Consider the following 25697-nt stretch of genomic DNA (forward strand, 5'->3'; position numbering starts at 1 on the left):
CTGCAGTTATCATATCCACCCAACTCAACAGTCCTAGTAGATGTTTTAAAAACCCTTACTTTCTGTCTTAGAATTGATACTATATACTGGTTCCAAGGCAAAAGAGTGGTAAGGGCTAGGCAATTGGGGTTAAATGACTTGCCCAGTGTTATACAGCTAGAAAGTGTCTGAGGTCAGATTTGAACCTATGATCTCCTGTCTCCAGGCCTGGCTTTTTATCCATTGAGCTACTTAGCTGTCCCTTAGATTTTTTTTCTTTTCATTTTTCTAAAAGGGCATTAGCTTTTTTTGGTGTTATTTTGGTTATTGAAATTGCTTTTTAGTTTGGATCTTTATTTCTACTAACTACCTCAACAGCAAATGCCCACCCTGAGGAAAATCACAAATCATGAATGTTTTTTAAGAAGTGGATCTTTAGGGGCAGCTAGGTAGCACAGTGGGTAGAGCCCAGTCTTGGAGTTGGAAGGACTTGGGTTCAGATCTGGCTTCAAATGCTTCTTAGCTGAGTAACCCTAGGCAAGTCACTTAACTTTGTTTGCTTAGCCCTTGCCATTCTTCTGACTTAGAACTTATAGTAAGAAAGAAGGTAAGGGTTAAAAAAAAATGGGTCTCCAGTATACCAGGTAGCCTTTTCTGTAATTCTTGTTTTGTTGGAGTAACATCTGGGATGACTCATTTACCATTACTAAGATTTACCATTTTAGGTGATTCATTTATTAGCTCTAGAACAGAATGTAATATTTAAGTAAAATGTTTTTGTATCTGACCTATGAATTTATAGAAAAGTGATATTAATTTTTACCAAAACAAATTCGTGCCAATGAGAAGATATCCTTCTTATACTTCTAATTAGATTTCAAGTGCTATACTAAATTACATTTCCAAGTAATTTGAAACATTAATTCTACTCTGAGTGAAAACTTTTCTTACTTTGAATTTTTTCTCCCAGCAAAATTAAGGTTCTTTTTTTAAGTCTGGTGACATGAAAGTGATGCTACTTTCATTTTTCTTGGTCTGTTAACAGTCAAATTAACATGTATTACCGCAATCATACCTTCATTTTAGGTAGCTACATATTACAGAGTAATTATGCTATCTTCTTGGGGCTTGTGCCTTTTTCTGTCTTTAATGCTATAAACAAGGAGTCTTCAGGTGCAGATTCAAAATACACAGTGTTCCACTCAAAGGAGAAGCAGCAAGGAATTTCTTTGCAGAAAAATTTAGGTCTGGATTCGGCATAATCTGAGTTTAGTATCTATCACTGCAAATTATATATCACTTCATAAATCTGGTATATTTTAGAGGTTGATTATGGGGAAAAGGCTGCCTTCATTTGATGACTTACTCTATGCAGAAGATGATACTCTTACCACCACTTGTAACTTCCTAGTGGAGCTAGTTTTGTTCTCTCCAGAATCCAAATTAGTTTATTTTGATGTTAGGCATTTCTTTCAAATGCTAATAAGTTCTAATAATTCACTTATTCCCCCCAAAATAATTCACTCAAGTGTTATAAACAAAGATAGTTCTGGGGCATATCATATAGCTACAAATGAAAGATTTCATTTTATTGAGAGCCAAAGGAGGCCCTTCAATTTTCTTGAAAATACAAGATTGGAGTAGAACATGCTCTGCTGGCATCCATACAGTGTAAAGAAAGTATGAGGAAGGCCCCTAGAATGTTGGGGGAATCCCCCAGTGGAGAACTTAAAAGTCAGACCAGATTGCAATGGGATGAGATCCCAAATCCATTAGAGACTCCCTTGCCAAAAGTAAATAATGCCTAGTCAGAATGTTGGAAAAATAACCCATTATTAGAGATTCAACTTGGCTTATACCCATAGTTCTAGTCTGTAGATAGTGTGGTTTGGAGAAGTGGCTAGAAATTACATCAGCATGAACCTCACTTTTTACACTGTGCTGGTACAGGAAAAGGTGTGCAAATCAGATTTTTTGTGAACCAAATTGTCATTTGAGGTTGATCTGTACCTTGCAGTGGAACGTTTTGTTATAAAAATAATTAGCACTGATTTTGGCTTTTTTTTTTTTTTTTGGAGTGGAGGGGAGGAATGGAGAGGGAATAGGAGACACTCTGGACCCTTTTTGTCCACAGAAAATCAATACTTCTCTTCCCTCCCTAACCAAAGCTTGTCCACCATGTATCCACCATAAATTGATGTTACAAACACATGCAGTGTGTTTTAAGGAATCTTACCTTTCCTTAAGCCAAACCTTTCTAGAGCTGGAAAGAAGAACTCATATATTTCTACCTCATTGGAGGCAGCTAGGTGGCCCAAGTGGTAGTTGTTAGGGGAGGAGTCTGAAAGATCTGAGTTCAAATGTGACTACAGATGTTTAACTATGTGACCCTGGGTCTACTGGGTTAACTGGTTTAATCAGATTAACTGCTTTCAGCCTCAGTTTCCTCTTCCGCAATCTATCTCCTGGGGCTATTGTGGAGATCAAATGAGATTTGTAATATTAGCCCAAGGTAGGTGCTTAATAAAATGCCTGTTTCTTTCCTTCTAATCATTTTATAAATAAGGAAACAGACTTAGAAAATTGGATTGTTGCAGGTTCAATAGTTAGTCAATGACACATAGGGCTTTCAGATTCTTTATCCAGGGCTTTTTCCTTTATATGGTATGATTTTAAATATGTCAAACCTAGTTGTTTACTATGTGCCAAGTGCTGGGAGAGGTTGGGATTTAAAGAAAATGCAAAAACAGACTTTGCCTTCAAAGAACCTGCAATGAATGGAGGAGAGCATATGTACATACAAGAAGCATAACTATCTGGGTGGAAGGTAGCCTTAAAGGAGAAGGCACTAGTATTTTGCTTACAAGAAAGCTGCTTTTAGAAAATAGACATTTTGTGAAATGGAGTCAACTGTTTCCTATGTCAGTTTCTAAGGTCAGATGACTGGTAGGTGATGGATGGGTCACATTTGGAGTCAGAGAACTGAAATTCAAACATAAGTCTTGCTGAAACTTTTGAAAATCTTTTAATTGAGGCATCTCCAGACCCTGATTTTCTTAGATGTAAAATGAGGGGATCAGACATTAATATCATTAGATGAGAGTTTTAAAGCCATCAAGTCCAGCACTTCTCCTTTTACAGTTCAAAAACAGAAACCCAGAAAGCTTAAACAACTCACCCAAAGTCATAGGAACAGCAACTCAAAAAAAAACCATCAAAAAACAGGAATTGACCCCAGGTCCTCTGAACTCCAAATCTAGCAATATTTCCACTGTATTCCATTGCCTTTTGATACGACCTTCAAGTTGGTTTCCAACTCTAAATCTAAATAAAGAATCTGAATTTTGTGGTTTTCTTTTCTTCCTTCACCTGCTCTGCTTTTTAAAAAAATAGTTATAATATTTAAGGTTCTATTTCGTTTTGGATAGTAACCAAATCTTAATCTAACTTCATTATAATGGTAGGTTTGAGAGTTGTAGAATTTCTTAGTACTGACTTAATGGGAATATTATATGAATGCAAGCAGATCACATTTCATAGTGGACAAAATCTGTTTAGATCATGCCTTTTATTTTGTTTTATTTTTTCCAGATAAATTATTTTATTTTAATAAGGTTATTTTATTTTACCAGTTACATGGAATAACAAATTTCCACACAAGTTATCTGATCTGAATAATCTCCCTCCCTCCCTTTCTTCCCCCCTACTGGACCTGGCAAGCAGTTCAATCTGTATTATCATGCAAAACTCATTTCTATATTGTTCATTTTTATGAGAATAATCATATAAACCCCCACCCCCAAATACAGATAAACCTAAGTGAAAAATTACATGCTTTGTGTAGATCATGCCAATTAGGCAAGGCAGCTCAGTGTGGAGGAAAGAGTCTCCTTATATGAGGCAACAGGTGACAGAATATTAATGGTAATTTGTGACTAGTTAGTTGTGTGGCCTTATGATCTGCTCTTGAGACATGAATTCCTTTATCTATAAAGTTAGAAAGTTGAATTAGTTGCTTAAGTGATAGTCTTTTGTAGCTCAAATATTTAATAATGTAGGGTCAAATCTCATTTCTAAAAGGCAGCATTTCTTCAAATGGGCTTTTAAACTCTATTCCTCTTTCTGGTGACTTACTTCCATACTTGGAGAGATCAGTGGTTTCATTGATGTGGGTACCAGTTCCTTTGAACAGTTCAGATGGCAACCCACCCAAGGAGCTCATATTTTTACCTTGTTTCATGGGTTGCCATGGCTGAAGAATTCATCATCAAATAGCCGACCTAGTGATGGGACTTTCCATAGTTAGTCTGGGCGGTGTCTATGCCTAAGTAGCGTGTCTGAGGATATTTCTGAGACTGAAAACCACTTACTTGAACCCCTTGCATGCCTGAGACTGAAAACCTCTGCTTGTCTTAAAATGAAAATCACTCACTTGAATCTCTTCATAGCTTAATTTTTTCTGCATCAGGAAAATGGGGACAACTACACTTGTACCAGCCACCTTCTTTGCTGTTTGCAAAGATGAGTGTAATGAATACTGTGAAAAGATTCTAAAAAGTTTAAAGCACCTCCCAACCCCAGGCTGTGTGGCTTAAGATCTCATTCAGCATAGTAGAATACCCTTAAGCTTCAAAATGAGATAGTTCTCAACTTGCTCACCTGGGAGAGTCCTTTAGGCATTAGATATTTAGTAAACATTTGCTGGATGGAAGAATACTTTTCTCACTCACCAGAAATGAGAATCTTGCATAGAGTAGGAGCTTGATAAATGCTGGTTGGATTAGATGTTACTAAATTGCACTGGAATCAATGAGCTTGTTTAGTTAGTGTGGTAAAGTTGTTTTATCATGAATTGATGCCACACAGTGTTTTAAACCCTTATCTTCCATCTTAGACTCAATATTGTGTATTTGTTCCAAGGCAGAAGAGTGGTTAGGGCTAGGCAATGGGGGTTAAATGACTTGCCCAGAGTCACACTGTTTGAGGTCAAATTTGCATCCAGGACCTCTGGTCTCCAGGTCTGGCTCTCCTACCTGCTCCCTGATGTTTGGTTTTTGTTGTTTAACTTTGTGGTAAGATTTTCATCTTTATCAATTGTGTTACTGAGAGGAATTTAAAAGATTAAAAGTACTGTTTTGAAATATAATTTAAATAAAAAATACATTTGTATCTTTTAATCTGAGACAAGTTAACGCTATACATTGTAACAGTTGATGTGGATTGTGGTTCAGTGTTTCCTTAGCCAATCATTTTGAACTGTGGAATAAATATTTGTCATTGTGGTTTATTACGAAAGAAGCTCAGCCCTCTGCCATCATACAGTAGAAATATTTTGCTGTTGAAGTCAGAAACCGGAATTCTTGCTTTATCACTTAGGGGAAGCAACTTAGAAAAGGTTCTTTTTAGAAGTCCAAGTTCTTTAAGATTCATATGGTTTAAGATAAACATAAATGAATAATGTAGGATCTTTCTTCAGTTTTCTACCTGTGATTCTGTAGCATAAAGGATGTGAAAAGGGATTTTTGTTATCATTTGGATTTGTAACCTGTAGAAGTGGCCTTGCAACACAAAGGGAGATTAGAACAGAATTAGAAAACTTCCTTTTTTGTCTCTTTTTCTGGAAACGTGGTCTTTCAAGGTTCTGCTCTAAGCCATCTTTTACTACTCTCTCATTTTCCCTGGTGATCTGATTCACTTTCCTGGCTTTGACGATCCATTTTCTGCAGATGCAATGGCTTTCTCCATCTCACTTCTGTTTCTTCCTTTTTTTCCCCTTTTAGCTCCCCTAGGTTCTATCTTCTCTTCTCAATCTATTGTAATTCCTAATGGATATTTTCTAACTGCCTCCACTTCAATTTACATTCTGATGTCAGCGCTTTCTGTAGTTCCCCATGCCTCCTAAATAAAGAATAAATTCAGAATCCCGGTATTCCAGTTCCTCTATTGTCTTGTTTCAATAGCTCCTACTACAGCCTTTTCTCTTCTTATTCCCATTTATACATTTTTATACTTGAACCAAAACTTCTCTGCCTCTTGTACCTGCCTTGGCATCTCCTATTTCTGTGCTTTAGCTCATGCTGTCCCTATATTTTTTTATTTCATCTCTGTTGATGTGTATCCCTCTTCAAGGCTCCTCTTGTATGCTTAGCTCTCCAGCTTCCACCTGGGAAAGTGATCTTTTTCTCAGTGAAAGGACCAAAATTCAAACCAGAAATTTATTAGCTGCATGACCCTGGGCAAATCACTATTTTTTGTCTCAGTTTCCTTATTTGTAAAATGCAGATAAAATAGTAGCTACCTTGTAGGGTTGTTTTAAGAGTCAAATGAGATAATTGTCTCAGTTTCCTCATCTGTAAAATGCAGCTAATAATAGTAGCTACCTTGTAGAGTTGTTGTAAGGGTCAAATGAGATAATTGTAAAGTGCTTAGCATAGTGCCTGGCACACAGTAATGTTTGCTGTTTGTTATTATTATGATCATCATCGTTATTTTCTCTCCATCTCCAATTTTTCATATAAATTTGCCTGGCATTTTTCTTTGATGCTTTTTTCTCTTCCCTCCTGTCCCTCTCCTTTTAAAATCTTAACTATTTGTGTACTTTTCCCCCCTAAATTCTGGGAACTACCTCTTGTCTTTCACCTTTTATCTCCAGTGCTTGGGCTTTTGGGAACTCAGCCTCATCTTTGCCTTTGCCCTTCTTGCCTGCCTGGACCTGGGGTTTTATTCTGATGGAAACTCCCTTCAATGATACTCAGGCAAGTCCTCCCTAATTTACAGGCTTGAGAATTGCTCAAGGGCACTGAGAGATGAAAGGAATGGTTGTGGCCACACAGTGAGCTAGAAGGTATCAGAGAGAGGGCTTCTTGTCTCCACAGCCATCATCGGTCTATCCCCTCTGACATGCTGTCTTTCACTTTGTATGCATTAGGTGTTTAATATGTGTTTCTTCGATTAAATTAAAATAAGTGGAAGTTTGTGAAAAGTAATGACACTTGTAGAATGTCAGAGTTGGAGGGATTTTGGAGGTAATCTATGCCTGAACAGGAATTTTCTTGACAGCATCCCCTATTTCATAAAGCAACATATTGCATTTTGGGGGCAGCTCTAGGAAGAATTTTTTTTTCCTTTCTGTAAGTTAAGCTGAAATATCTAAAAGCACTAACATATCTAAATTCCACAAGCATTAAGAAGCCCATGGTTTTGTTCCTTTTCAGATGGGTGGCCTATGAAAATCCAGATTTCACAGGAGAGCAATATATACTTGATAAAGGATTATATACTAGCTTTGAGGACTGGGGAGGCAAGAATTGTAAGATCTCTTCAGTTCAACCTATATGTTTGGTAAGAGGTCATCTTTTTGTTCAAAAACATTTCATAAGGTTCCAGATTTAAGTAGTGGGTACTGATTTAAATAAAATGTACATATGAATTACAACAAAAATTGTTTTCATGCCTCCCTACATACATACTTTAAAAAATCCCCCAAAGTATCTGCTGCTCATTTTCTTTTCTTTTGAACTTTTTAGGATACCTTTACTAGTCCAAAGGAAAGAAATAAAGTAAGTAACTCTGAAAAATGCTTTATTATAAATTTAATAATAATCAACACAACAAAGATAAAACAGTAAATTCTTCCATTGAATCCTTAGCATTGACCATGGTAGAATAAAATGAATTAACAAAGAAGGGGAAAAAATGCATTTGTTCTGTGTCTCCACTGAGGTCTATCTGAAATTCTGCCCAAATTTGGTTTTATTTTCTTTCTTTTAAAAAACAAATTATGTAGTTGTAATCAATGTAATACATTCTGGTGCAGATTTTGCTTTGTAGTATTTTTATATAGATCTTTCCATATTTCTTCTGTTTCCTCTTCATCATTTTTCTTTCACCATAATAATACATTATATTAATGTTCCAAATACGAATCAGCCAGTCTCTGATTTTGAGCCATATAGGTTGTTTCAAATGATTTGCTATTATAAATATATTTGTATAGATAGGTTTTTTTCTTTGTGGTCCCAAGTTCTAATGTCAGAATTGGGCCAAAAGGTTTTGTGACATATTACATAGTGCCATACTGTTCCTTAAGAATTTTTACTGATCTATAGCCCTACCAGCAATATATTTTGAGTGCCTGTTTCACCACAGCCCTGCCAGCATAACTTTTATCATTTTGGGGGGCCTTTTTAGTAAAAATGGATACTGATGTATATAATATTATCATCTTAAGATCATCTTAACTTGCATTTTTCTGTTAGTGAATTTAAGTAGCTCTTCATGAAATTATTAACAGTTTGAATTTTGTCCTTAAAGTGCCTGTTCTTGTCCTTTGACCACTGTAGTACTGAAGAGTAACTATCATTACTGATGTTGGAAACCTTTCCTAATCATTTCTCTTTTTTCAAAAAATAGAAATTTTATTTTTATATTTTTTTAAAAAAAGCAAAGCAAAAGTCAGTAAGTCGCCCAGCATTTATTAAGCACCTGCTGGGTGCTAGACACTGTGCTGTAGATACAAGAAAAGCTCAAGTAGCTCACAATCTAATGAGAGAAACAACTACTCAAAAAACTGCCAAAGAATACTAGTGATATTTTTGTTGGTCTGACTTTATTTTTAATAAGAATAGTAACAGGACTTGTGATTTCAGAGGTATCATGAAATTCCTAGGGAGGACTTTTGTCCAGTCCTTTAACTGCTGACTTTCAACATCAGCTGAGTTTTATGGGCAAGACTTATGCCTTTTAATGGGCATACTCAGACTGCCTTAATTATACAAGCGCATATACCACACTGGTCTTCACTCCTTGTTCGTATACAATATTTTGATAGGTCAGCAAGTGTTTTTCCATTGAGAGGGAGGGGAAATGCTTGTTTCCAAAATGTAGCTGATTATTAAGTTTAGAACAGGTGAACATAGAGACGGCTTACAGGAAAGCTTTAAAATATTTTATTGCTTGTTTCAACAAATGTTCTTGAAGAAGATTTTTCAGCTGTTGGATTCTTTGATGTCATAGAATTATATTTAAAAATCATGGATGCTGTGGAAATCAGGTTTACAAATGATCTGTTAAGGAAGTTATAAAAACTGACGGGTTTTGAAATTTTAAAACTTAGTTTGCTGTAACTAGCAGTTAGAGGATATACTTGAGTCAGCATTTTGAAGGCATAATGTGTTTTGGAAAATAATTTGTGGTCTTTATGCTCCCTTTTTCAAAGGTTCACTTATTCTCAGAACCAGAATTCTGTGGTAGCAGTAAAGTTTTTGAAGAAACAACGAATCAAATTGAAGATTCCTTTTCAGCAAAGTCTTGCAGAGTTTTGGGGGGCAGGTAAGCAGCAGGAAAAACCTAATTCTATTACTGGCTCAATCATCAGTGCACTGATAGTCATTTACAGAGCTCCTACCATGCTTGCATTCCTGGATTAGGGGCTAGGTGCCCAGAAGAAAATATCAGATGTGTTCCTAGCTCTCAGGAAGTTTATGAACAAATTGCGGAGATAAGATTAACTTGATATAATGGTGAATAATACAAGTAGTATTTAAGTGCTGAATTGAATGGTAGAGGCTACATGTACAGTTAAGAGTCTGGGAGGTAGTGAGAATAGAGAGGAGACATAGTCAGGAAAAGCTTCATGGATGAGATAGGTTGTTGTTTGGACCCTGACTATTAGAATTTTGACTTGATCTCAGAGCTCATTTAGACTAATAATCCCTGGTCAAATCACAAATCTCATCTATTAGCATCTCCAACAACTTGCCATCAATTTTTTGCTTTAAATTTTCCAGTAATGGGAAACTTATTAATTTATTCTTTTTTTCTTCATACAACTCTAATTATTAGGAAATTTCTCTTTATTATTTTTAGATGAAATTTCCCAATTTGTAATTTCCTTCCGTTTGGTTGTACATGCCAGTCTCCATAGTCAAATAGAGCAAATCTTATTCTTTCTTCCATGGGACATGCCTCCATATATCTGAATCTCCCATGAGACTTCTCTTCTCAAGGCAAACATTTCAATTCATTTAACTAGGGTATGATTTTAGGTTCTTCTTTTGCCATCCTTGTTTGGTATAAACAAAGTAAAAATGGAAGGAAAAGCATTTTTGGCCCACTCACTCCTATTAAAAAAAAAAATCTTCCAGGTATAGTCTAAAGTCTTACTTTCTCTGCATTATTAATTTATGATTTTCTGGCTTTCAGATGGCCCTGTCTATCTTTTAGAAAAACAAACCCAAGTTTGTAGCAGTGTTCTCATTTCATGGTTAAGATTTCTCTGTTCTACAGCAGTCCGTCTTAAAAAAATATTTGGAATCTTCACCTCTTCTGTTTTGTTTTGTCTTTTTAAAAATCTTCCACAGCTGGGTTGCTTATGATGGGGAAAATTTCTCTGGTAACCAGTATGTATTAGAAGAAGGACACTATCCTTCTCTGTCTGCGATGGGATGTCCTCCGGAAACAAATTTTAAGTCTCTTCGCTTTATAGATGTTGTAAGTAAACCAACACAAATGTCAATTTATAGCATATATTATAGAGCTCTTGTTTGCCAATTTGATATGTCTTAGACTAATAGCATCCACAAATTGATAGTCCAAGGGGACAAATAGATTATTATAGATATGCAGTCATCGGGCAGGTTAGCTGAGTGGCCACTCCTCTGTGAAAGGGTTGGTAGGGGAATCGAAGGAGATGACATAAAGCAAGGCATTGCCTTTGTGGCGCTCTCTGTTCCTGTGCCTGCCGCCAAGGCTGTCAGGATACTCTCCAAATCCGGGGGTGCCCAGGGGCCCTTGGTGCTGTTTTATTCCATGTAGCCTGACCTTGGGCTCTGTACTGCTCCTGGTGGGTGCAGAGTATCTCTTCCTCCTGAAATTCTCTGCTTGTGAGGAGCCACCACAGGCTGTTCTTGCATGCCAGGGCCTGTCCGCATCACTTCGGGCAGTTAGGTTCCCCGCCCATGGCATGAAACTTTAATCTGGGGGAAGAAAACATTGCAAGCTTCAAGTGGCTTTTTGATGTATTATTTATGACCTCGGATGTATTTCTCATGAGATGTTGGTGTAGGATCATAAGGGCTTCTCTGTAATTCAGATGAAAACAAGCAAGTTTCTCTTGGGTCTGTGGGCTTTGGTACCCTGGGCACACGCGTTTTCCTGGGGCTTCTCTTTCCTCCTGCAACAATGCCAGCAGATGTGTACTTGACGATCTTTTTTTTTTTCTTACTGAAGTTTTTCTTTAAAAATTTTAACTTTTGGGGGCATATACATATAAAAGCATCTAGAAGATAATTTTAGTCTGTTTTCTGCATGGAGGGATGACTTTGACCATGGAACAATTACGGAGCCTGCTTCGGCTCTTCCCCAGTTAGCGTTCTGTGCCAAGTGTTTTTCAGTCCATCCTGAAAAATGGCCCAGTTAAACAGAAAGGCGCCATTGGAGTTGTTATTTTACAAATTGCTTTATGCTTAGATTTTTTGATGATAATTTTCAAAAGAATTATTTATGCAATTTGTTCAGTACAAAGTCTGTTGCCTCTATCTTTTCCCTGCCAGGAAAACTTTATTTATCTGTAGAGTTATTTAAAGTTAGTTTGGAGGAACATATTTAGGTTCTTTAGAAAGGGGAATTTACCAGTTGGCTAAATCTGATAGGAACTGATATCTTTATTGATTATTGTATTTTTATGGTCCATTTTTGTCTTTTGGAGTATGTGCTGATTGACAAAATACACACATATACAAATAAGTGGTGGTGGTTTGTTCTTCATTTTCAGAGGCAATAACATCATGGGATGATTTTTTGACTTGGGTTCAAATTGAATTTAGGTGAGGCAGAGTTACAGAGTTATTAGCCTCAATTTTCCAGACTTTTCTAAGTTCAGTGGCAAGACAAAAGACAGCCGGTGTTGTCCTGGGCCTCAGGGGATGATCTTGACTTCTATGTCTGAGGAGGCTTTCTCTCTATAGATAGATATACACATCCAAGGTACCCCCCACATAAGTTCGAATAATGGAGAATTAACTAAGCATTCTCTCTCCTCTTCAAAATAGGAGTTTTCAGAACCAACAATAGTTCTTTTTGAAAGAGAAGACTTCAAAGGGAAAAAAATTGAACTTAATGAAGAAGTAGTGAACCTCCGGTTCCTGGGATTTAATACTCAGATACGCTCCATCCAGGTCATTGGTGGCATGTAAGCTAATTATTTGTTCTATTTTTCAAGTTCCAAAAAATGTAGGGTTATGTGGAGAAATTACCACTCTTTGTTGTCTTATGAATATCTGTTCTATCACGTTGGCCAATGCACAAGTTCATCTTTCACGAATTAAGTTTTGTAGAATTAAAAAAAAATCTCACCAAGTCAGGTGCATGTTATTATTTAATTGTAGTCATCATGAGTGTCCCATACTGATGAAATTATGGATCTGGGCTACCAAAGACAAATCAAGAATATTGATGAGTCTTGTGAATTGTAATGTTGCTTTGATTTGCTTTCATGACTGAAAATGACTACTTAAGTTATCAAGTGCCTCTCAGGTCCAACACACTAATAACTATTCAAAGCTAGCCATTCATTTATTCACTCATTCACCAAAAATTTAGTCAAAGCCCAATTCTGTAGTGTTAGTTGTTGGAGGAAAAGTGAAGTGTGGATAAATACCAGCCCTTGTACTTACTAGTCACTGGAGATAACAAGGACAAAAAGTGTGTGTGTAGTGGGGTTGGTTTGCCCTGAAGAAACTTAGATTCTGCTGGAGGAGGCTCAATGAATCCAGCTAGCCCTTCCATGATTCTTCTTTTTCAAAAGAAGGAATAATGAAAGTATTTTGTTTTTAAAAAATATGCTATAAATTTTCTGGTGTTTCAGCATCATTACTTGTAACATACTATATTATGTACACATTTTTACAAAATATAGAAACTTTCTTGGCTGTGATTTAACCACTTGTATACTTCTCCATTTCCCACCTCCCAGCTTCCCATTTAGCACTTAGGTGACTCTTACTCCTCAGTGGATAGAATAATGAAATTATTTTATTTTTTTTAACGTATTTGAAATCATATAGGGTTACCTTTAGGCATTATTACATGTAATATACCATGTCATGTGCTTTTGCAAAATAAGAGAACTTTAGTGGCTATTTTTTAGCCACTTGTGTACTCTTCCCTCAAATCCTGGATTTTCCTGACTAGGAAAAAAATTAAGATTATGATGCTGGGATTCCCAATCCAGGTTATTGGAGGGTGGAGTGGACAAAAGTAATGTTCTAATGTCCGTGTTTGCCTTTTGGAGTGGGCCTTGATGGACTAGTATCATTGTCAAGTTCCAAGATTTGAAGCAGAGACTGTGACTTTTATATCTATCTATTTATATATTGATCCTAGGCTCTATGAGCTATTCCAATAAGAGAGTATATGAATTTTATTGTTTACTCTCCCTTTTGTAAGAGAAGGCTTGGTCTGTTTTTTTTTTTCTTAGAAAAATATGTTGGTCTGTTGCTTATAGTATAAATGTTTTCAAGGCAGCATTTTAGACTATTTAAAAAGACATGGAAGTGAGATGAGTGTTTTGTCTTATTTATAATTTGGAAGGATTGCTCTAGAAAACTTTAAGATTCTAACAGTGAATGCAGTATGTGTTCCCTTTGATATGGACATTGGCACTGATTGTAGGTTACCCTGTTTTGTTTTTTTTCTTACAGATGGGTCACTTATGAATTCAGCAATTATAGGGGACGACAGATCTTGCTGTCCCCTGCAGAAGTCCCCAATTGGTATGAATTCAGTGGCTGCCGCCAGATCGGTTCTCTCAGACCTTTTATTCAGGTTGGTATTTTGTCCCTTTCCAATCTTTTCCCTAAGCAATTCTCATAGCTCTAATATACCTTTCCTTCAGCTCTTTTTTTCCTGGCTTTCTTTTTATTTCAGAATGTTATCCCCAGATAAGTTTGAAATTGGCTCAAGTTGCTTCACATTTAGTCTCTCCTCCTAGACTCAAGTTTAATATTACTCTACAAAATATTGACACATCTGGCCTTAGAACATGGGCTGCTCCCAGCACTCCTCTGTTAACAGGCATGTTCTCTGCCCCATGGCACTTAAAAAACAAAAACAAACCCCTTACCTTCTGCCTTAGAATCAATACTATGTTGTTTTCAAGGGAGAAGAGCAGTGAGGGCTGGGCAATGGGGGTTAAGTGACTTGCCCAGGGTCACACAGCTAGGAAGTCTCTGAGGCCAAATTTGAACGCAGGACGTTCTATCTCTAGGCCTGGCTCTCAATCTACTGAGCCACTTAACAAGGCACTTCTTTAAACATTTCACCTCCCTTCCCTCATCGAAAGAGCCCAGGACACCCGGAGACACGCCAGGGTCGTAGTTCTCTCTACTTCTCCCTTCACCTCCATCAAGCTCCTACATCCGAACGAATTCAATCCCTGATTGCGCTTCACTAGTTTGTGCATGTTTTTCCCTGTTCTCAGAAACGGATCTATTTCCGGCTTCGCAATAAAGCCACGGGGTTTTTCATGTCAACCAATGGAAACCTGGAGGACCTGAAGCTTCTCCGGATACAAGTGATGGAAGACGTCGGAGCGGACGATCAGATATGGATTTACCAAGAAGGATGCATCAAGTGCAGGGTGAGGCTTAGGAACTGGGAGGAGACTCCCGCCGCCATTAACCCTCAAACACCCCTTTGCCCCTTCCAGGGATGTTCTGCCTAGAATGGATATGAGCTAAGAGGCGTGGCTCTCTTTGACCCTTCTGGAACCTTTGAGAACCACTGAACCCCAGACAGCAAGCCGCTCTGGGTTTCCCCTCTGGTCACATGGCCGCAGTAGGAGGCGGAGTTGTGCAGCCCTCCTACCTACTCCGTGCAGTCATTGGCTATAAGCGGAAGCAACTAGCCAATCCCCGTCAGCGCCTGTTTCCCAGCCTAGCTTTTACAGCTAAGCTGTGTGGCTAAGTGTGGAGGCAGGAGCTGAAAGTCTCTCATTCTAGGTTCTGCACTCTTTCCGCTGGGACACCCAAGAACCCTGTATGTTCTAAAACATTCCTCTCTGCCTTGTTGCTCCATACTAGTTACTCTTAATTCCTAGATTAAAAAGGGTATTTCGGAGCCCGGAAGTACCTCACGGCTACTGGGGTCAGCCAAAAGTTGGGGTTATGGGTGCCAAAATCTGAGAGGAGGCAGTAAATACCAGCAGGGGGTGAGCGGCTCACCCGCACGTGCTGCCTTTTATCTCCCCTCATCCAGATCGCGGAAGATTGCTGCCTGACCATTGTGGGAAGCCTCGTGACCTCGGGCTCCAAGCTGGGCCTGGCGCTGGACCAGAATGAGGACAGCCAGTTCTGGAGCATCAAGTCTGATGGCAGAATCTACAGCAAGCTGAAGCCCAACCTCGTGTTAGACATCAAAGGTAAGGCCAGGCGCCTCTTGTCACTGACTCCTCATCTTCCCATGCCTTCTCCTTAGCGCCAGAACCCTGGAGAGCCCAGGCACTGGGACTGGCAGGGAGCCGTCTGGCCTCCAATAACGTCTCCCGCTTCTGTCACAGATCTAGAGCCCAAAAAGCACCTGAGAGGGCAGCGAGCCCAGACCCCACTTTTCACCTATGAGGAGACCAGGCCCAGGGCTGTGCCTGAGTTCTGGGATGGGATTTGAACCCAGGTCTTCCAGGTCTGGCCTTGATCCCCATATCGTGTGGTTTCAGGTTTACAGAGCTTTTCCCTCAGGGTAGTTCTGCCAAAGCACTGGCATTACAATTGACACGCGAGGAAACGGAGGCTCACCTGAGGGAACGGATGCACGTTTTTCTTGATTACAATTTCATTTCATGACGGATTTGGAGCTCATGATCACCCTGGATCTTTGGTTTTGAGCTTTATGACCATTCGGTTGCCCTTCTCATTATTCCCGGGTTAGCTTGTCCCCAGGCTCCTGCACGCCTCACCCGGGCCCTACACGCTCTGCCCCTCTGCGGCCGCAGCCTGTTTCCAATCCGGGCAGCTTGCTCGCGAGCGGAAATAAAGCAGAGAAGACTCATGGGAACGCCTCTGACCAAGGTCAGGTCGAGAAGGAAATCGGCCGTCCTTTGGGGCAGGCGGAAGAGGCACTTTGGACGGGAAGACACAGGGAAGCTGTCCTCCTTGGCTGGGTCCCGTGTTCTGGTCCCTCCCTTCCTCGCCTCTAGAGGACAGTGAATAGAGCCTGCGTGTGCAGAGCACAGGGAGGGGGCCTTTGATTCTTACAGGTTAGAGGAATTTGAGTTTCCATGATTTCTGGCACTTTTCTATTTCATACTAAGCAATGGGGCTGGGGACGCTGTGCACATTTAATGCAGCGTGGAGAATACAAAGCATTGCCCCTTGGTTTGAGAGTTTGGGCCCGGATCCTTGACTAAATCTGTGGGTTAATACAGTAAATATGGATTTTACTTTGCAACCAATTTCCATCCTGATAAAATTCTTTAAAAAAATCTTTTCAAAAGACAAAGCTTCAAGAATTCTAATACTTAAAAGGGGACAGCTGGGCATTCAGCAGACAGAGAACCAGGTGTGGAGAGGGGAGAGCCTGGGCTTCTATTTGGCCTCAGACACTTCCTAGCTGTGTGACTCTGGCCAAGTCACTTAACTGTAGATGCTTAGCCTTCGTGCCTCTTCTCCCTGGGAGCCCATCCTTAGGATCAATTCTAAGACAGAAGGGAAGAGATAAAAACAGAAAACTGCTTGGGAAATTCCTCCATTTTTACACTCAATAACTGCAATGAATTGTCCATGAGAAATGAGAAACATTGAGAAAAGAGGATGCCTGTATAGACTGCATCTCTGGTGACCCTGGAAGCTCGCTTCAGGCCTGTGCGCCCCCATGTTGGAATCGATCAAAAAGGATTCATTAAGCAGTTCTTGGATGAGTGATTCTCAAGCCCAGGAGGGTGCCGGATGATGCGAACCCCAAAAAGAAACTGTGCCTGAGGCCAGGCAGCCTGTATTCTCAGGGGGGACCGGGTTCTTGGAGGAGGAAGCCGCAAAAATGAATGCCAGATCAGGGGTGCTCCTGGCCAGAAAGATCAGGAAAGGCTTCGTGGAAAAGGCAGCCTTTGGGTAGAGGTTTGGTTTTTAAAACCTTCCCTTCCATCTGAGAACTCACACTGCGGATCAGCTCCTGGGCAGAAGAGTCCTCTGGGTTGGGCAATGGGAAGTAAGTGACTTGCCCAGGGTCACACGGCTAGGAAGTATTCTGAGGCCACATTTGAACCCGAGACTCCCGTCTTCAGACCTAGTGCTCCCTACCCTGAGCCCCCCCCCCCCCTTACAATTTTTCAAATGGGATCATGGAGCCATTTTCAGAGGTTTTAATTTAGGCCTCAGACACCTAGAGAGGGCCTCTCTTTGCCTTCCATTTCCTCTTCTATAAAATGGGGCCTGGGGCATTCCCCTCCCTGGACCGTGAGGCCGCGGGGATTGCCGGGAAGCCCTCTAAACCCCTGAGCCTCTCTCTCTCTCCTGTTGCTGTTGCTTTCATCCGAAGCAGCAGATGGGGCGCAGGCCTGAGTGGCTAGCCGGGGCCTGGTCAAGCTCAAATGTTGGAGGATGTCGCCACCTTGTGGCCAGGACGGAGTCACGCTGTGGGATCCCATTTGCAAAGCAAAGCCTCGGAGCTTCCCGCCCTGGAACTGGGGTGGGTGGCCCAGAGACCATGGACCCCGCTGGGACAGCAGGGGCAGCGGCGGGCTGCGAGGCGGGGGCGCCCAGGGCCCATGGGGGGGGGAGGGCTTCATGGTGGAATGTGTCATTTAATGCATATTCAGGGGCCCGGCCGTCCGAGCTTTCCTATTCTGCAATGACCCTGGAAAGTCTAAAGTTCCACTCAGATAGACCTGCTGCTCGCTCTTTATGGAGAGCCATATACGCCCATCCCTCAAAGAGAATTTATAGGGGGCAGCGGAGAGCTCAGTGCTTAGAGCCAGGCTTAGATCCTGGGTTCAAATGTGGCCTCAGACACTTCCCAGCTGTGAGACCCTGGGCAAGTCTTAGCCCTTACTGCCTTCTGCCAATACACAGTATTGCTTCTAAGATGGAAGGGAAGGGTTTTAAAATAATAAATAAAAAGACAATTTACATGAATTTCTGCCTTATGGGGGGGGGGGGGGGATGAACTAGATAACTTTTATTGTTGTTCCATCATGTCTGTCTCTTCCTGATCCCATTTGGAGTTTTCTGGGCAAGGACACAGAAGCAGCGGCCATTTTCTTCACTTTACAGGTGGTGAAGTGAACTGCCCAGGGTCATACAGCTAGTAAACGCCTGAGGCCAGACTTGAACTCAAGTCTTTCTGCCTCTAAGACCAGTGTACCACTGCGCCACTTAGCCGCTTCAGTAACACCATGTGACAGTTAGGATCCCGGCTTCTGGGTCGGCTCTGCCTCTCCATCCCGGTATTTCATCAGATCTTTCCAGATCCCTGTTGTGGGCGCCGCTCTGCCCTTCCTTGGATTCTTTTTCACTCTCGTTCCTAGCTCCGTGCCGCACAGCGAGTGCTTCAGTGACTGTCCGCTCAAACTGAAGGGAATGAAAACTCGAGTCCCCTAACACAGAGGCCTTCATTCAGGACACGCTAGCGGAGGATCTCTGTACCCGCGTGGCCCTTATGGGCTGGGTTCTGGCGTGACAGGACACGACATAAGTGAGCCCTTTCTTGATGGAGACTACCCTGAAAGACCACCTCAAGAGGGTGGAACGTTTCCACCCAGATGTCGAAGTGGAAAGGTTCTACCTTGGGACCACATTCCCCAGAATTCTTTTCCATCTCCCAGCATCCCTTTCCCCGCGTCCTCCCGTTTGCATTGTTACATGATTGGTTATAATTCTCTGTGGCTTCTCCCTCTCTCTCTTTCAGTGAGTTGGCTCCCTTTTAAATACAATACTTGAGTTATTGTATATTAATTTTAATTCTCACACAGAATCCCAACGAAAGGTCTCCTTAGAAAATCTTTTTTCTTAAGAACATTTTCTTTGCAGTCCCCATTGTGGCTTGGCAATAGATTTACATACAGGTTTAACGCTGTGAGTATTTCTTCACTGAAGCCTATGAAATCCCTGTCGTGGGGCTGCAGACTGATTGACTTAGTTAAGTTAATGATTGCATTAAAATGTCCTTTTTGTTTTATGGTGGCCCAGTGGTGCCTAGGTCTTCCTTCCCTTTCTAACTCTACCATCATGCCCTTTAGCAACATGGCTTTTCTTTTTCTTGGATATTAAAACTGGTTCCTCCTCACATCCATGGAAAGATGCTACTGGTGTCCAAGGCAGAAGCTTTAGGTTAGAGCGTCCATTCCTTACAACTTGTGGCAGGTTACTTTACTTACAGAAAACTTCCTTCATCCCTCGAGTGGTACTTAATTCTCATACTGCCAAGCACTCTGAAAACCAAAGGGCTGTTCTTGACAGAACCTCGTCCACAGAGGCCCGATCCATAGTGCCCGTGGTCCAGTTCTAGTCATCTAGAGGGGGATAGTGAAACTAATGAGTTAAATGAAAGAATGGTGGCAAGATCTTTATAGAAAGTGTACCAAATCTATCAAGATGAAATTTAATTAGGAATCAATGTGAAGCCCTATACTTTGGTCCAAAAAAATTAATTGTACAAGATAGAGGAACTTTTTTTTTTATGAGAAGGAAACTTAACAGTTGCAATGGATTGCAAAAGTGATAAAGAGCTAGAAAGTAACTAACTGATCTTATGCTGCAAAATGATGTCCAGAACAAGGGATTCTAGAGCACACTTGGAATCCTGTGCTCATTTCTGGGTGCCCTACTACAGGGAGGATATTGGCAAGGTACAGGGGACAGTGCTTAGAATGGGGGAGGAAATGAAATCCAAATTATCTAAGTATTGACGGCAAGAACTAGGATTGTTTAACTTGGAGCAGATTCAGTGGGGAATAGGATAGCCATCACCAAGTATCTGAGGGAGTGACACATGTACGAAGAATGACTTATTCTCTTTGGCCCCAAAGGGAAGAATTGGGAGAACTGGGAGAAAATGGCAGAGGCAAATTTCGATTTGATATGAGAACGTCCTAATGATTAGAGCTATCCATAGGTGGAATGGGCTACCTTGGAAGTCAGGTTCCTCAATTCTGATCTTTAAGTACACTAGATGACCACTTGTTGGGGATGTGTAGAAAGGCTTTTCCATAGTGGTTGGGCTGAATGGCCTGAGCTCCCTTCCAACTTGTATCCTGATTCTCTTCATATTACTTTTCAAATGTCTTTGGGGCTACATAAGATAGATTTCCCCCATGTCATTCCTTCCCCTATCCCATCAGTAATCAGACAAGTTATTGTGACCCTCGTTGGGAAAATACCAAAGTCTAGGAAAGAGAATCCACAGAATTATAGAAAATGAGTTAGAGGGGACCTCAGCAACTATTATTCCAACCTGTACAAAAAGATCCTACTCTAAAATACCTGGTAAATGAGAATCTAGCCTCTACTTTGAAAACCTTCAAGGAGGGGGGACCCCTGCATGATGTTATTAATGATCGCACATGTGTAATTAGGAGCCATAAAATAATAACAAAGCTGTCAACCCTCTGCCACATTAGAGGCAAACCCCAAGCTTCTTTCTTTTGGGGTCTTTTGTGTCCTGGTTCATATTTTTAGTTAAATAAGAACCTAAGGGGCAAAATGCAGGTGATGCTTCATTTGTTCTTTTTCTTTTTCTTTCAGGGGGTGCACAATATGACCAAAACCACATTATTCTTAACACTGCCAACCAAGAGAAAATGACCCAAGTTTGGGAAGCCTTGATCCTGTAAACTTGGACAAAGAATGCAAGTTACTCTGGACCTACAGCTAGCTCCTTCAATAGATGGAGTAGTGTTGCTGAAAAGTTGGACACGGACCATTCAGCTTGAATTCTAAAAACCAGCATTGAGCCTTGAAAGCACATCATTATTCTGTATTTTCAGGACAGACTTGTCACCTATAGTTTCTTACTGAGTTTCGGCAATTCTAATTCTGTATTTTTTTAAAGGAGCTGCTTAACAAGATTGCCTTATTAGAACATGTTTTGTGTTACTGGAGACTTGTTAATATCACATCTGTCTGTTTTAAATTATTCCCTAAAATGTCTTGACAGAAAAGAATGTAAACATGCTAACCAAACAAAACATCCTGAACCCACAGAAGAAGTTGAACTGCACAAAAGTGGGGCACCGTGGAAGCTCAAATTTGCAATATAAAGGACAGACCATCCATCAGCTGGAAAGTTCCCGCTCCATGTCTAGAACGCAGGAGGCGGCTTCACAAAGTTTGAACTGTCAAAACGAAATGTAAATAATTTATTAGGACCACAATTGTAGTCCCCAAGATTTTAGGGTTGTTACTCATCAATTATGCCACACCAAATATGGTGGAAGAACTCAAAGCCTTAAGTCATGTGTATTCATGATAGAGTATGAGAAGTTGCTTAAGTATAATCAAATATTTTTTGCCTTCAGGCAACTTTTAAAAATGGCAGTATCCTTGGGGTACTAGCTCACCTTTGCACCTCTGTGCCTCTGGCCTAGTAAGTAACCGTAGCCATTTTATACCTACCAGCACAACGGTGCGTGGCCCCAGACCGTCTAAGTGAACGTCGTCTGCTTTCTTAGGGCAGGGAGATAGTTCCACGTAGCTCCATGATATGGCTCTTTCTTCACCAGCTTAGAAGTGTTTTCATTTGTTTACTTGTCTTTGTGCAACTTCATGTGCTAGAAACAAAAACGCTTCCAGGGGTAGGTTCCCTTTCCACTACAGCAGTACTTGCTTCCTTCTCAAAGTCCACTGGGCCTTCCGTTATCTCCCCTGGCTCCAGAAAGTGGAGACAGACCTAGTCCTTCGGCCAGAGCTTTGTTGGGAGTTAGCCCCCAAAGTGAGGTCGTTGGGGCACATTCGGTGATTAACTGATGGTGGGCTTATGGATCTGGTGGCCGGGCTGCGGTGACCCCCCTCTCGGTAAACATTAACCAGATCCTAAAACTGTATAGGAAAGTTGAAGTGAATAAAAAACATTTAAAAGACTGGTAGGCGGGGCGTCGGGGTGCTTTTTCTTCATGCTGATCATTTGATCACTCTGGTCCCCACGGAGGGTTCTTCTCTCACCTCTTCCTTCCTCACCCAGACTCTCACTCACTTCCCGGAACAATGGCTGCTTTTGTTCTTGTCTCTGGTGAAGCAAATCGCTCCCCTGATTCGGAGCGTCTCCCTGGAGTCTGGTAAAAACCGAGGACTGAGATTTTGTCTCTAAGGTTCACAATAAACAGTTTCATGGTAGAGTGCCGCCTATGTCTGTCTCTCCCTCCTAAACGTTTCCTTCTGGTCAGGCTCTCTTTCTTTCGAGCGTTGGTGCAGTCAGGCCTTCTAAGTCGTGTTTCTGCCGCTTGGTGTTAAAGTGACCTCATGAATACATTCCTTTCGCGTTGCCCGACTCAGAAAGCCTTCCACATCACCAGCTGTTAGCGCGGCCCAGTCCAGCACTCCAAAACCGAAAACCAAAATACAAAAAACAAAAAACCCAAACAATGAAGCGGGGTGCCGGGCAAGGGTTTAATCCTGCTCTGTGTGTATGTAGCCTGACTGGAGACTTGGTGGCTCGTTCACAGGCGTGAATCTCATGCCACCGCCCTATTCAGGACGGCGTCCAGCTCCTGAGGACCCTAAGTGCTCCGTGGCTTGGGCTGCCGGTAAGCAGCGGGGAAGAGTGCTCTGTCCTCCTGGGGAAGACGGAGGAAGCCAGGCGGCTCACTATTTCAATGATCGGCTTCCTTTGAGATCTTGCATAGTGTACTTACTTAAAAAAAAAAGCCACGTCACTCTGGGAGAGGATCCGGAGTCTTCACTAGCCTGCTGAGGGGTGTGAGGGGGACACAACCGAGGGTCAGAAGCCGCTCCAGAGGCAGCCTCCAAGAAATGGGGCCACCTTCCCCTCCAGCCGCCCGAGGGAAAAGGAACGGGCAGCTTTTTCCATCACCGTCCACCTTGGTGAGATCAGGGCCAACAGCTGGCCATTGTGGGTGGAAGCCGAGAGTGGTCGCAGGAGGAGCCGCCCAAAGAGCACGAAAAGGGCAAAGCAGGGAAGACAAAGCCAGACACACTTGAGAGGCTCCAGTGTAGGCAACGGGGTGTCCCAGAGGGGAGGCAGCTGGGGTTAAAGCGGGATGGACAAGCCTGCCTGATGAGTGAGCCCGAGGCCATGCCCCCACCAGGCTGCAGGTTGGTGTGTGGGGACAGAGGACAATGAGCGGGGGAGGGCATGAAGAGAGGTTAGAGATGGGGGTTTGATGGGGGCAGGGGTGGGACAGAAACAGACCTCACAAATACAAGTTTTCAGCTTAGCTGGAGTGGTGGTTGGTCTGGCTGGAGGCCCAACTCACAGCAGAGAGAGAGTAAGGCAGCCCGAACACCCTGATGGGTTCTGCATGGAGAAATCCACGCTGGTCAGGCTGGTATCGATAAGCAACAGAGGCAAGGCAGGGCCCAAGTACAAGAGTCTGTTCTGACACTAAGGAAAATGCTAAAAAGGAGAGGTTGAGGCTGCTTGGAAAATGGGTTGTTGATTAGCTCAAAGGCCAACAGGTGGCGTTAATGCAGGAGAAAGAGCAAGAGGAAATCTGGATCCTCGCTAGGTCTCCCTACGGTGCCGGATTAGGATCCAGGTGCGCCCTCTCTGCTGAATCCCGGCCACATCTGTTGTCTCATAAATCCTCCGCAGAGGACCACACCACAGGCCGGGCGCCAACCTGTCAGTCTTTTAAGCACTACGTAGGTGCCCCAGTAGTACCCTGCCCGAACCCCTCCCCTCGCTCTTGGCTGCACGGCCTCGGGCATCTTTTTTTTTTTTAAACCATTACCTTCTGTCTTGGAGTCAATATACAGAATTGACTCCAAGGCAGAAGAGTGGTAAGGGCTAGGCAATGGGGGTCAAGTGACTTGCCCAGGGTCACACAGCTGGGAAGTGGCTGAGGCCAGATTTGAACCTAGGACCTCCCGTCTCTGGGCCTGGCTCTCAATCCACTGAGCTACCCAGCTGCCCCCTCTCTCAGGCATCTTTTATTGGGCTTCTGGCATGCATGCTGTCCGTGGGGGCCTCTGTGGCTTCCCTTTTGATTCTTGGAGGACTAGCACGCCATCATTCACAGACCGCGGCATCCATGGAAGAATGTTTAAGAACACGGATTTCGGTTTCCTCGGGGTATGACAACTTCCAGCTGCATAGTTTTTAGTTGACCAAGGGTTTAACACACGTCATCTCCCAGGCCTGGGAAGCTGGTGACTCGCCTAAGACTATCTGATTTATAGAAAGGGAATGGAGAGAACCGTCTGCCAGCCAGGAAGGCTGCATTCAGTGTCCAACCAATCCTGGATACTGGCTGAACAAACCACTTAACTGCGCTCTAGGCTCTAAAACTATCCAAGTTACAGAGGAGGCGCCACCTGCACTGAGAGGAGTTTCCTATCTGGGATGTCCTATGCCAGGGAAGCCACAGGTCCGGCTCCTGGCCCCAGAGATGAGGAAACAGGACTTGCTCGATGCCACAGAACCGGGACTCCTGATATTCAGACCCAGCGCTCCTGACCGTGCTTCCTCCCCCTTTGTAGCTCTGGCCCATCAGGCCTTGGTGTAAATTCGTTCCTTGCCTTTTCCTTTCCTCTCCTTCCCACCCCCTACAGTGTGTAGGAAATAGGGATTCTTCACCTTCCTCAGCTGCCCGCCTCGTGCCCCCCAAAGCAGAGGCCTGGGAGCCCTGAACCCGCAGCCTAGAGCTCCCCCAAGGAGGGGGCTGTCTCCCCAGAGTGCTCCTATTCCCCGGTGAATTGGGGCTTCACAAACAACCTAATGGAGGGAGTGACTGCAATCAGACAGCTCTGGCCCAACCTCACTCTGGCTGCACTGAATGTGGGCAGTGGAAAATCCTCAGTTAGGAACTCTTAAGTCAGACTTGTGGCCAGAGACTTGGGGAGATGTGAAGTCATTTTCCTCCATCTCCTGAACACTATCAGAAACCTGTTCATTAGACCGAGAGACACGGAAAAGCAGCCGGACACCACAATAAGGACGAGAAGATCTGCCCAACATTCCGTGTTTTGTATTTGCTCTTAAACTACTTTCACCACTGTCTTTCCTCGGGCATGTCCTCCTTCTGCTTTCAGGAAGGCTTGGGGAACTTGAGAAAAAGGGAAGGTTTGCTCAATAACTGGTCGCACCTGTAAGACATGAGTAAAAAGACCAAGTTAACTGGCTAAGAAATAGGTACATGTAGGAAAGCCCAACAGCCCCCATCAGTGTCAGGTGCCCTTCTATCTTTAATTGGCAGGTGAGTGAATACTCCCAAGTAGCTGATTTTGGTTTGATCCACGCCCTGCCTCAATTTCATATTTTAAAGCTCATCCATTTCTCCTTTCAAATGCAGGGGAACCCACTAGCAAATCACTCAACTCAGAAAGTTAAAGCAAAGCATGAATTCTCAAAAGCATCCAATGAAGAACTTTTAAAATGTGGCCTTTGTTTTCATTCCTCTTATCTCCTTTCCTTCCCAACCCGAGAGCCCAGTAGGTGAATCTATGGCACCCTTGCAGGGCATTCCTCACTTCCCCACCCCTCTGCTCAGCAGCCAATGGGAGCACTTCCTCCCTCCCCATCTGGGGTAATGGGGCGGGTCATGTGCAGAGAGG

The 25697-nt window shown here is 42.4% G+C and overlaps 2 protein-coding genes across 6 annotated transcripts in view; one reads left to right on the top strand and one right to left on the bottom strand.

The window, feature by feature from the left end:
* Positions 1 to 22302, top strand: part of CRYBG1 (crystallin beta-gamma domain containing 1) — a 245273-nt gene extending 222971 nt beyond the window's left edge. For both annotated transcript variants that reach the window (XM_007484389.3, XM_001378406.5), the window contains 9 exons: positions 7194 to 7320; positions 7506 to 7538; positions 9197 to 9309; positions 10341 to 10470; positions 12030 to 12169; positions 13680 to 13803; positions 14459 to 14617; positions 15235 to 15397; positions 20712 to 22302. In XM_007484389.3, the coding sequence (XP_007484451.2) occupies positions 7194 to 7320; positions 7506 to 7538; positions 9197 to 9309; positions 10341 to 10470; positions 12030 to 12169; positions 13680 to 13803; positions 14459 to 14617; positions 15235 to 15397; positions 20712 to 20800 (1078 nt within the window). In that variant the 3' untranslated portion in view covers positions 20801 to 22302. The remainder of the gene's footprint in view (positions 1 to 7193; positions 7321 to 7505; positions 7539 to 9196; positions 9310 to 10340; positions 10471 to 12029; positions 12170 to 13679; positions 13804 to 14458; positions 14618 to 15234; positions 15398 to 20711) is intronic.
* A 2789-nt stretch (positions 22303 to 25091) lies between these two features.
* Positions 25092 to 25697, bottom strand: part of RTN4IP1 (reticulon 4 interacting protein 1) — a 60334-nt gene continuing 59728 nt past the window's right edge. For all 4 annotated transcript variants that reach the window (XM_016431223.2, XM_001378447.4, XM_056818633.1 and 1 more), the window contains one exon: positions 25092 to 25229. In XM_016431223.2, coding sequence (XP_016286709.2) covers positions 25122 to 25229 — 108 coding nt within the window. In that variant the 3' untranslated portion in view covers positions 25092 to 25121. The remainder of the gene's footprint in view (positions 25230 to 25697) is intronic.

Source organism: Monodelphis domestica, chromosome 2 (assembly GCF_027887165.1).
Source record: "Monodelphis domestica isolate mMonDom1 chromosome 2, mMonDom1.pri, whole genome shotgun sequence".
NCBI classification, from domain to species: Eukaryota; Metazoa; Chordata; class Mammalia; order Didelphimorphia; family Didelphidae; genus Monodelphis; species Monodelphis domestica.